This window comes from Ambystoma mexicanum, chromosome 13, assembly GCF_040938575.1.
Source record: "Ambystoma mexicanum isolate Mex_15411 chromosome 13, UKY_AmexF1_1, whole genome shotgun sequence".
NCBI classification, from domain to species: Eukaryota; Metazoa; Chordata; class Amphibia; order Caudata; family Ambystomatidae; genus Ambystoma; species Ambystoma mexicanum.
Genome location: NC_090938.1, coordinates 817,016,942 through 817,029,663, shown reverse-complemented (window position 1 = coordinate 817,029,663; position 12,722 = coordinate 817,016,942). Strand labels below are relative to the sequence as shown.

General features: G+C 49.5%; 1 protein-coding gene across 5 annotated transcripts in view; it reads right to left on the bottom strand.

The window, feature by feature from the left end:
* The window catches only part of LOC138522059 (antigen peptide transporter 2-like), a 268,133-nt gene that overhangs the window by 236,439 nt on the left and 18,972 nt on the right, over positions 1–12,722 (bottom strand). For all 5 annotated transcript variants that reach the window (XM_069635292.1, XM_069635296.1, XM_069635293.1 and 2 more), the window contains exon 2: positions 612–1,191. In XM_069635292.1, the coding sequence (XP_069491393.1) occupies positions 612–1,152 (541 nt within the window). In that variant the 5' untranslated portion in view covers positions 1,153–1,191. The remainder of the gene's footprint in view (positions 1–611; positions 1,192–12,722) is intronic.

The window sequence follows — 12,722 nt, the reverse complement described above, 5'->3', positions numbered from 1 at the left end:
TCCTGCTAATTTAGCAGCTGGACTGCACGCTGCAAGATCTGCTCCATTACTTAGAAAGCAGCAGTACTGGGAAATCCTGCTTATTTAGCAGCTGGACTGCACGCTGCAAGATCTGCTCCATTACTTAGAAAGCAGCGGTACTGGGTAATCCTGCTTATTCAGCAGCTAGGCTGAACATTTCCTGAGGTTCAAGACTCCCCAGGAGCACTGACAGTCTTACAAACACTATCCCAATGTTTAGCTGTGCCTTTCTGACCAGGCCTTCTCTGCCAGTGTTCCCTGGGCCTGGAATTCTATCCCTGCCTACTGAATTCCACCTATTAAGTTGGAATTCCAGAAGGCTCTCACAACTCGTGTTTTATTATGCTTATCCATAGTTCGAGTTGCATCCCATCTTTATTTCCTTATAATGAATTTTACTTTCATTGCATTTTTTAAAATGCTTTTCTTGTGTTGGTTTGGTTCACTGTTTATGAATATGATTGAAATGGTTCTTTTAATGAATTTGTATTGTGCAGTGATGCAATGTCAAGAATAGTCCTCTCACTTCTCCATAAAGAGATATACAGACGGGAACTCGCAGACACACACACACACACACTTGCACTCACCGACTACAGCGAAGGTCAGGAAGAGGAACGCCCCTGCTAGGTACGCCATGTCATCCTTGGAGTATCGCCACAGCCGTCCAATGGCCACCCAGGTCTTGAGGCCTCGCTTCTCCCTTTGTCCATCCTGGAGTGGTCCCACCTGGGACCCACAAGTCAGCAAGAGGCCCCAGATCCAGCAGGCTATCCCAGAGGCTAGGGCTGCTGGCAGTGACAAGAGCCACCCAGAGTGCACCTCCACCGGTGCCCAGAAGATGAGGAGTCTGGCGGTTCCATAGACTGCCGGTGTGAAGGAGAGCACCACGAGGCATAGGGAGAGGGCCCTACTCCTGAAGTCATCCCTGGTGTGCCACCACTTACCACTGAACCTCCAAGCTATGCCCAGAAGTAGGGGGAATTTGAGAGAAGCCAAGAACCAGATGTAGCTGAGAATCCCAAAGGGGTAAAACCTCAGGAGAGGGCAAGCCACGAAGGAGTTGAAGAGGATATCACAGAGGGCGTAGGCGGAGAGGTGGAGCAGGATGCCCATGATGAGGACGGCCATGGTCTACAGGATAGCAGCAGCAGAGAGCGTCCACACTACCTGTGAGAGAGAAGAGGACATTGTAAAAGATGTGCACCACAGGCCTAAACATCTCTAGAAGCGAATCAACAGGAAGACTCACGCTGTGCACCACCCCCAGGATGGAGACATGGAGGTGTTCCACCCTCAGGATGGAGACATGGAGGTGCTCCACTCTCAGGAGGGAAAATGGAGGTGCTCCACCCTCAGGCTGGAGACATGGGTGCTCCACCTTCAGGATGGAGACGTGGAGGTGCTCCACCCTCAGGATGGAGACACGGTGGTGCAGGGGTAGGGGACAGGTAAACACATCTGGACTATGGCTGAATATTCCTAAAAGAAAAGCAAAAAGACAGATCTTGTGTCCTTGTGCTTCTGGCAGTGAAGGGACCATGCAAGGGTCCATGTGAGATCAATGACCCATGCAGACATCACTGTGCAGGACATTGGGCCTTAAACTGCATCCACTGTGATGAATCGGATGGACTCATCCCTGTTTTCCCGGCAGTGACCTCCTCCCATGTGGCCAGGGGGTGGCAGCCACTACCCGATCCCAACCCTGGGGCTGACTATATGAGGGAGGATCACATGGGAGGAGACAATTACCGTGGAGATACCCTGAACCCATCGAATGAGACATGGTATTCCCCCCTTTCACGTGAAGAAGACCCTCTAATAGCAGAGTTCTTATAATTAATGGCCTATGGTCATGCTGGTCAGGCCCCCACCTTTGCCCCAAACACGCACAACTCATGCATAACACCTTTCGTTTCTGAGGTGCCTTTATGTGACATCTCTGAGAAAAACCTTCTAAAAAAGTCCAATGACATACATGGACTCAAACACCCATAACCACCCAGGTGCTGAGACGAAGGGGAGGATGAGGGAGTTTCTGTAAAGTGACACCACCCAGGTACTGAGACGAGGATGAGGGAGTTTGTGAAAAGTGACACCACCCAGGTGCTGAGACGAGGGGGAGGATGAGGGAGTTTGTGTAAAGTGACACCACCCAGGTGCTGAGACGAGGAGGAGGATGAGGGAGTTTGGTAAAGTGACACCACCCAGGTACAGAGACGAGGAGGAGGAGGAAGTTTGGTAAAGTGACACCACCCAGGTACAGAGACGAGGAGGAGGAGGAGGAGGAAGTTTGGTAAAGTGACACCACCCAGGTGCTGAGACGAGGAGGAGGATGAGGGAGTTTGTGTAAAGTGACAGGCAGGCTCGTTGTTTTTCCAAGTCTTCAGCGCTTGGGACATTTAAAGATGGCACCGCACAACTGAATCGAGCAGCGCAGGAGAAGATGTTGAACCCCATGCTGAGGCTCATGAATGCGAGGCACACGGACAGAGGTGGTGGGACGGAGAAGACTGCCAGGTCAGGAGGAGAAATGCTGCGTTTGAGCAAGAAGGGCTGTGATGATACTGGGAGCCACTTAGGAGCTCCTGGATGTTGAGCCGCTTGAAGAGACAGTGTCCTCCAGTCTGACCCAAAAAGGAAAGCCGGCGTGTGACAGTGGAGCTGCACAGGAGGCTGGAAGAACGTCTGCATATTCCAGAGTGTTAAGTGGATGAAGGAACCACACAGCAGGATCAGAGATTCTGGAAGGAACTGGTGAGCCTGCCCAAATCAGCTGGTTCCACAAGCGCACCAACAAATGTTTGAATGGTACAAAATTGCTGATGCAGAAAATACCAGAAGTTTGTTTGAATGCAGTCAAAGCAAAGTACAAAGGCAAACCCCAATCAAGTACAAATGCATGAGATGCCAGTATGGGGAAAGGTTTGAGCAAATGTTATCATATACAGATATAACAAGCACCTCATGGTATTGTGGTATAGCCAAAGAACTGTGAACCTCATAACAAGTCCTGGCAGATGAGTACACCAGGCAGCTGAAATTGTATAAAGGTTCACGGCAGGGGAGTATACCAGGTAATCTGAAAAATACTATATGGAAAGTCCTGGCAGGAGAGTACACCAGGCAGCTGAAATTGCATAAATATTTCTGGCAGGAGAGTATACCAGGGGATCTGCAAAGTTAAAAGAAATACTACAGAAAGACTGTTACAGAACGTATTCCTTAAACAGGAGCTGTTCCCCACCTTCCCCTAGAAACTCAATGTCTCCAGAGCTCTGGTCCTCTCTAAGAAAGCCGGTGTGTGACAGTGGAGCTGCACAGGAGGCTGGAAGAACGTCTGCATATTCCAGAGTGTTAAGTGGATGAAGGAACCACACAGCAGGATCAGAGATTCTGGAAGGAACTGGTGAGCCTGCCCAAATCAGCTGGTGACCCCGGGCGTTCCACAAGCGCACCAACAAATGTTTGAATGGTACAAAATTGCTGATGCAGAAAATACCAGAAGTTTGTTTGAATGCAGTCAAGGCAAAGTACAAAGGCAAACCCCAATCAAGTACAAATGCATGAGATGCCAGTATGGGGAAAGGTTTGAGCAAATGTTATCATATACAGATATACCAAGCACCTCATGGTATTGTGGTATAGCCAAAGAACTGTGAACCTCATAACAAGTCCTGGCAGATGAGTAGACCAGGCAGCTGAAATTGTATAAAGGTTCACAGCAGGGGAGTATACCAGGTAATCTGAAAAATACTATACGGAAAGTCCTGGCAGGAGAGTACACCAGGCAGCTGAAATTGCATACATATTTCTGGCAGGAGAGTATACCAGGGGATCTGCAAAGTTAAAAGAAATACTACAGAAAGACTGTTACAGAACGTATTTCTTAAACAGGAGCTGTTCCCCACCTTCCCCTAGAAACTCAATGTCTCCAGAGCTCTGGTCCTCTCTAGGTTGGACTACTGCAACAGTCTCTTTCTCAATCTCCCTCTTTCCTCCTTACGCCCCCTCCAGCTAATCCAGAATAGGGCTGCAAGACTTATCCTTGGCCTCAAGCCCAGGGACTGTATCTCTTCAGCCCTAAAATCTCTCCACTGGTTCCCAGTGGCTGCAAGGATCAGATTCAAGACCCTCTGCATTATCCACAAGGTCTTCTGGGGCCTAGGACCACGCTATCTCCATCTCTCACTCCCTAAATACTCCCCTGATAGAGCCCTACACGCTCTAACTGCAACTCTCTGAGGGTCAGACGCTTCTCCAAGCAGAGAGTGTGGGGCAGGTCTCTGTCCTCGGCTGCTGCTTCCCTTTGGAGCAGCCTCTCTGCCCCTCTCAGACTTGAGCCGGACCTCCTTAAGTTCCAGAAACTGCTAAAAAATCTGCTGTTCTCTACCTCATTCCCCCTTCACCTTCTCTGCTAATCACCCCACTGCCGCGTTGACTGGTGGCCAGATCCTCATTTATCTCACAGGATTCCAGGCCCTTCTTCCCAGTCGATACCAGCACCTCACCCACACCCCCCACTGCACTGCCCTTGCGGGCCACTGCTTGGCGGCTCTGCATCCCACACTTGGGAGTCGCCTTGCACTAGCACTTAGCCTGAGGTTCTCCTCCTTGGCTTCCCTTAGCACTTCCCCCCTGGTCCCTCCACCAGCACTTGCCCACTCCTCTGCACCCCCCGCCCTCCCTCCCTGTCTCCTGCACTTCTCCTCACTGCACTTGCACAGTCGAATGCCACAAAGCCTAGTAGGACCATGACTGTATTTCACTGTTTTGCCATTGTCATTACTCCCCTGTTCCCTTCCCATTTGGCCTTGTGGGGCTTTGAAACACAATTCTGTTGTGTAAAGCGCCGAACACATGCTCAATAAAATAAATAGAAATAAAAGAAACATTGTGAGTCCATTAAAAACACAAAGGAGCTGTTGGCTAAAGAGACATGTGTGCCATCCTATTTAAGAATCCAGGGGAAGGGGACCACCCTCTGGGCCAAGGGTCTTTACCTTGGAGAACATTTCCTTTGGATTTATTCTTATACTTTTGCCAAATCAAGTTAAAGACATGTCCTTGCACCCCTGTGTGGTTTTATTTGTAGCGTGAGGGTCAAGAGAGGACGTTTTGGACAGAAGGACGGCTTTTCAGTAATCGACATCCTGACACAGACAGATCCTTCGTTTTTGGTTTCTAAGTAGGGACGTTCTTCTTTAGAATAGGGCCAGAGAGGGATTTACCCAACCCATTTATATTTAATAAATGTGTTTAACCAAAAACATGACAATTTCTGACTCCTGGGAGGTTGGCATCATGGAAGGAGACACAGTGAACAGATTCAAAGGAACAATGAACAATGTTTTATGAAATAAAAGTCAGGATGGAGTAAGGCCTCACTTGCCCTATACTAAGGCGGGATTACCCGACCTAAAGAAACGAAGAAACATCAGTGGCAGTAGGTTCAACATAAAAATCTATCTGTGTCTAAATCCTATACCTGTCCCCTCAACTAATACAATCAATGTGTGTAGGGACATCAACCATAACTCAAATAGTGTTCCAAACATAACGTTCTGAGCTACTTCCAGCTCTGGCTTGCTCGTCAGCCTTTTGCTCCCAAATGCCATTACATTCACCACAAAGTTCAATCTGTCCTCCTTTGAATGTGTGAGGAAATACAGTAGTATAAAGGTTAGTGTGCCCTTCACCGAGTTCAACAAAGTTCCAAGGCAACACAGTTTCAGGGCACCAAAGCTTGGTGGTCCCTTCCCCAAGCTTAAAGCCAATATCAAAAGGGAATATCTTGAGGCTTTGAGTCTTTCCACTGGACTTACACAGATCTGATGGTTATCAAGAGTCCATTTCCTGCTTTCACCACAGCAAGTCTGATGGTTATCAAGTGTCCATTTCCTGCTTTCACCACAGCAAGTCTGATGGTTATCAAGTGTCCATTTCCTGCTTTCACCACAGCAAGTCTGGTGGTTATCAAGAGTCGATTTCCTGCTTTCACCACAGCAAGTCTGATGGTTATCAAGAGTCGATTTCCTGCTTTCACCACAGCAAGTCTGATGGTTATCAAGAGTCGATTTCCTGCTTTCACCACAGCAAGTCTGATGGTTATCAAGTGTCCATTTCCTGCTTTCACCACAGCAAGTCTGATGGTTATCAAGAGTCGATTTCCTGCTTTCACCACAGCAAGTCTGATGGTTATCAAGTGTCCATTTCCTGCTTTCACCACAGCAAATCTGATGGTTATTAAGAGTCGATTTCCAGCTTTCACCACAGCAGGGCTGATGGTTATCAAGTGTCCATTTCCTGCTTTCACCACAGTAGGGCTGATGGTTATCAAGTGTCCATTTCCTGCTTTCACCACAGCAAGTCTGATGGTCATCAAGAGTCCATTTCCTGCTTTCACCACAGCAAGTCTGATGGTTATCAAGTGTCCATTTCCTGCTTTCACCACGGCTAGTCTGATGGGTATCAAGTGTCCATTTCCTGCTTTCACCACAGCAAGTCTGATGGTTATCAAGAGTCCATTTCCTGCTTTCACCACAGCAAGTCTGATGGTTATCAAGTGTCCATTTCCTGCTTTCACCACAGCAAGTCTGATGGTTATCAAGTGTCGATTTCCTGCTTTCACCACAGCAAGTCTGATGGTTATCAAGAGTCGATTTCCTGCTTTCACCACAGCAAGTCTGATGGTTATCAAGAGTCGATTTCCTGCTTTCACCACGGCTAGTCTGATGGTTATCAAGAGTCGATTTCCTGCTTTCACCACAGCAAGTCTGACGGTTATCAAGTGTCCATTTCCTGCTTTCACCACAGCAAGTCTGATGGTTATCAAGTGTCGATTTCCTGCTTTCACCACAGCAAGTCTGATGGTTATCAAGTGTCCATTTCCTGCTTTCACCACAGCAAGTCTGATGGTTATCAAGTGTCCATTTCCTGCTTTCACCACAGCAAGTCTGATGGTTATCAAGTGTCCATTTCCTGCTTTCACCGCAGAAAGCTTCCTTGTTGGCATAAAGGAGTTCTATGGTCAAGGAGCAGTTTCAGACCACAGGGTCCACCCATTACAGGTCAAGCAAACAGGAACTTCCAGGTCTCCTTCAAAGCTCATTATTAGACTTAGTAGCCAGTTCTTTAAAAAGTTCAGCTTCACAACTTAACACATTTGTTTCTTTCTTTATATGTAGCTTTCTTTGGACTTTTACTTTAATGTTCATCAAAGCTGGTTCATCTTGCACCATTGCATTCATATGAATAGTTCAGTTCGTAATCTGTGTTGCTTTCAATAAAATCAAATATCTCTTGGTTTCCATCTTTCAGTTCTGTGTTCAAAAGAAAGGTCAGCTTACTTGCTGTATTCCAAATAGTGTTCAATAAATGTGAGATTTGTTCAGCTCATTCAATATGATATTCAAAACGGTTATTTTCACTTGTTTTCATTCAGTTTAATATGAGCAACGTGGTCCTTTTCGTTCATTGCGATCTGTTGCTTTTACTTATTTTGTTCAGTTCGATGTTCAATAAAAGTAACTTGATCCATTTTGTTTAATGCAGGAAGTTACTTTCACTTATTTCATTTGATTCAATATATTTTATCCAGTTTTGGTATTCAGTAGTAGTAACGTGTTCAGTTTCATTCAATTTGGTCGTATTGCATTAACCGCTATTATCTGTACTTCCTCCTTTGAGTGCCCCGGGTATTATAAGTGTCTTGGCAGCTCCTTTGCTTTGTTTCGTCCTCCCGAGGGACCGCCAAATAGCCGGCTGATTCTCTTCGCACTCGCCGGCTAATGTATGGAGCTCTGCCTCCGCCTTAATGCAGTGCTTGCTGCTAGCTTTGGATCCGCATGTACAGTCCAGCGGCATCCCAAGGGTTTCCTCTGGCGTCTTGGCATCTGGGCTCCTCCTCTCCTTCGGCATCCACTCTGGTTCTCCTGTTTGTACTCCGACCCATGCTCTGTCTCATACTCTGTCCCGTACTCTCTGTTCTGCATGTAGCCCCGGATAACAGGATACAGGTGATGGTTAAGGGCTTGCCTTGCCTGGCCTAATTAAGTGAATTGATGGGACATGTCTGACCTTCAGGCCTCTTCTTCGTCCCAGTACGTGAATTGGTAATGGAGGTAATCTTCATAGCTCCTAGTTGCTTCTTCTTAGTCTCACTATTGTCATACATTCTTAAAGGGGGAGAGAAGTAGAATACATTTACAGTGACCCATAAATGTCAGGGGAAGATCAGGTTGACTTTCCTAAGAAAAAGGGGTATAGCATGTCTCGCACAAAGGTACCTCACTTACCATCCCCAAGGGTCCTCCAGCCAGATGATCCTCCATCATTCCCCCACCCCCCACGGTCAGGATCCAATGGCGATGGGCTTTCCCTGGCCACCTGCATAGAGTGTGCAAGGGGAGTAGGAGTGAGAACCCTTTGGTTTCTCACACTCCTCACACCACACAGTACTTTAATTCTATGCATGAGTAGCGTATTGTGTGCTCCAACGCAACACCATACATGTTCTTGGCTCCGCTTCACTTAATCCCTGTTACTTACTGCAGTGGGGCCCCTCCGCAAACAGTGGTGGGGACCTATGGCTGCAGGCCCCTGTGGAGGAGGCAAGAGCAGAGAGAGCCTCTACGCCTCAGAGCAGCAGCAGCTTCACAGTGGCTCAGAAGCCTTCTCTCTGCAGTGCAAGAGCAGAGAGAACCTCTATGCCTCAGAGCAGCAGCAGTTTCCCTGTGGCCTGCAGCCTTCTCTCTGCAGTGCAAGAGCAGAGAGAACCTCTATGCCGCTTCCCTGTGGCTCAGCAGCCTTCTCTCTGCAGTGCAAGAGCAGAGGAAAACTCTGCGCCTCAGAGCAGCATCAGCTTCCGAGTGGCACAGCAGCCTTCTCTCTGCAGTACAAGAGCAGAGGGAAACTCTGCGCCTCAGAGCAGCAGCAGCTTCCCTGTGGCTCAGCAGCCTTCTCTCTGCAGGGCAAGAGCAGAGACAAGCTCTACGCCTCAGAGCAGCAGCAGCTTCCCTGTGGCTCAGCAGCCTTCTCTCTGCAGTACAAGAGCAGAGAGAACCTCTATGCCGCTTCCCTGTGGCTCAGCAGCCTTCTCTCTGCAGTTCAAGAGCAGAGGGAAACTCTGCGCCTCAGAACAGCAGAATGTCTCGAGAGGTGGAAAAACCACACAATCCGTAGGGCGAGCCAAGCTAGAAGTCTGAGCTTGGCTCTCAGAGCCACAAGAATGAGCTGTGAACAAAGTGCTGTTTAGATTATGTAATGTAATAGTTTGTAAATCACAGAAGTGGCACAATAGCTGGGGAAGATGTTGCCATTACAATATATAACAGCGGCCACTACGGCATGCTGGAGGAAGGAGTCGGATAAAGGGGTGGCATGTTCAATAATCTTTATTTAAATAATAATGGAAAAAACCTCTCTTCCCTATTGCCAAAGGGTCTTCCCAACCTAACTAAAGAATACCTTGGGTGCTCATCGTCAGGGTGGTTGTCAAACTCACTAACTCCATCCTCTGTCCAAACAAGCCTACTCTAGCCCTACCACTAATAAAAGACATTGGGCCTCATTAAAAGTGTGGTGCTCCAGAAACATGGGTGCTGGTAAGCTCACTGGCACCCTTGTTTCTGGACCGCCACACTACGAGTCTGCCTGCCGGGTCCGCTGCGCCCACCAGGTCTGACTCCGGCGGGCGCAGTGGCACCGAGAGGCAGAGTCGTCACAGAAGCAACGGCACCGTCCTCACTCCAGAGTCCTATGGGACAACAAGCCAGACTTGTTTAAAGGCCATGCACTCCTTTTGCTTCCAATGTACAGTTATTCCTTGACTTTCTTTATCTTTCTCTTGTCAATGAGAACAAGGTAAGCTGTTCCCATAGTGTCCTGGATTCCTTCTAAGACTCTGAGAAAGAAGACCGTTCTCATGAGGCTCTCTAGCCTAAATGTCCCTCTTGAGAATCGATTGTTGAGAGAGCCTTATGTTCTTCGCTCTTAAGTCTCTTTGACACAACAACTGGGATGAGGAAAATCACTTGAGGTGCAACCTTCCCATTTGGTCCTTTAATCACAGCTCTGGAGATCAGGGAGATCACTCTTGAGACTTTCTTTCCATTGGATACTCTTGACACAACTAATGAGATGAGGGAGATCACTCCTGAGACTTTCTTTCCGTTGGATACTCTTGACACAACTAATGAGATGAGGGAGATCACTCCTGAGACTTTCTTTCCATTGGATACTCGTGACACAACTAATGAGATGATGGAGATCACTCCTGAGACTTTCTTTCCGTTGGATACTCTTGACACAACTAATGAGATGAGGGAGATCACTCCTGAGACTTTCTTTCCATTGGATACTCTTGACACAACTAATGAGATGATGGGGGGGGGGGAGAATAGCAGTGCTAAATGGTTTAGTCATTAATGTTCATTTCTCATTTTATGCTTAGGGGTCCCCTTTCGAAGTCCACCTTGGTGCCTGTGGTCCATTGGGGGGCTGGCAACGGTAGGCACTCAGGGGAGAGGCCCATCTCCTGTGGCAGGAAGGGGAGAGGCCCATCTCCTGTGGCAGGAAGGGGGGAGGCCCATCTCCTGCGGCAGGAAGGGGGGAGGCCCATCTCCTGCGGCAGGAAGGGGGAGGCCCATCTCCTGCGGCAGGAAGGGGGGAGGTCCATCTCCTTGGCAGGAAGGAGCTGGCATCTATTCTATTTTCGGGTTGGCTCGCACCCCTATGTTTACAGCTGGGTTGGGTTATAGGGACGGGGTTGCAAGTGGGGACTGAAGAATCGGGGGGGAGGCGGGGAGGGGTGGGCACCGATCTATGCTTATTTTATACTTAGTTATAAGCAGTGTAGCAAGCGAGTCCAGGCGCAAGCCATCGTTAGCACCCGGGCACAAGGTGATCTAATGCCAGTTAGAGAGGCCAGGGTGCAGACCCACAGTGAAGGCTGCACCCCCATCAATGGCTGAAGCTGCAATACTGTTTGCAAAAGTAAGGCAATATGCCCAGAGCTGAATACTGGGTCTACATGCCATCATATATGCTGCTGACATAGGAGTGGTAGAAAGAAAAGCAAGTGGCCCTTCCTTGGCTTGGATTTAAGGAATGTAAACATGCCGCCAGGCCAGGGCCAGAAACATGAGGGCGACATCTGGACTGAAGAATGAGAAGTGAGTACAGGAGACAGAGACAGCACGGGAGGCAGAGACTAAAGGGGTAGCAGAGGAGGACGAGACACCAAAAGAAATACGAAAATAGCAGCAGCAGAGGAGGCAGAGACCACACAGGAGGCAGAGACAGCACAGGAGATGGGGGACTGAAGGGGGATCAGAGAGCATGAGAGGCAGAGACAGCACAGGAGATGGGGGACTGAAAAGGGATCAGAGACAGCACAGGAGGCAGAGATGGAAGCAGGAACAGCCAGCACAGGAGGCAGAGACAGCACAAGAGGCAGAGACAGCACAGGAGGCAGAGACTACAGTGTTAGCAGAGGAGGACGAGACACCAAAAGAAACACGAAAGCAGCAGTAGAGGAGGCAGAGACCGCACAGGAGATGGGGGACTGAAAAGGGATCAGAGAGCACAAGTGGCAGAGACAGCACAGGAGGCAGAGACCGCCAGGAGATGGGGGACTGAAAGGGGATCAGAGAGCACAACAGGCAGAGACAACACAGGAGGCAGAGATTGAAGCAGGAACTGCCAATACAGAAGGCAGAGACGGCACAGGAGATGGGGGACTGAAAAGGGATCTGAAAGCATGAGAGGCAGAGATGGCACAGGAGGCAGAGCTGGAAGCAGTTACAGAGAGCACAAGAGGCAGAGGCAGAACAGGAGGAAGAGCCAGCAGTGGTAGCAGAGGAGGACGAGACACCAAAAGAAAGACAAAAACAGCAGCACAGGAGGCAGAGACCGCCCAGTAGATGGGGGACTGAAAAGGGATCAGAGAGCATGAGAGGCAGAGACAGCACAGTAGATGGTGTTGTGTATGTGGTACACGTAACGCGCATGCGCGGCCCGCGAGCCGGCGCATGCGCGCCAGTTAATAAAGGCGGCGCCCGGAGGCAGTTCGCGCCGGAGCGCCGGAACAGGCGGACGTCTCCAGTGTCCGTTCTTGCGCGATCCATCTGCGCGCAGGGCCCCAGAGCTAGGAGGGGCCCGCACTCTACCACAGTGGGCCCTCCGATCACAACACTGGCGACGAGGAGGTACGGTCCACTTCCGTGCCCGACGACCACGGAGTGACGGAAGTCTGCCGTGTCACGGACCCACGGAGCACCGGCGGCCATTTTCTCTTTCACCCGCTCCCCGTCACACGTGGCGACAGTGGTTGCGGCCCAACAGGGTGCTCGTGCGCCACTCGCCAACGGCGTCGGAAGACACCAAAGAATAATTTTGGAACGCCCACAGTCCTGCAGGCGCAAGACTGTGGCAACTGAGAAGAAAGAAGGGGATTTCGCACCCAACCCTACCACGAGGCCGAGATAAGCCATCCTCTCCCGAGACAGCCAACTGTGAGTACTTGGCACTGAAATGGGTGAAGGTGCTGACGATGAGGGTGCCGCAGCCCCAATCCCCCGCAGAGCTCGCAGCTCCCTAGCCCCCATGACGCAATTCGATGCCACTGGCCCCCCTTCCAAGCTAGGCCCGAAGTGGCTATTGTGGGTCAAAAGACTGGACATGTTCTTTAGGGCACC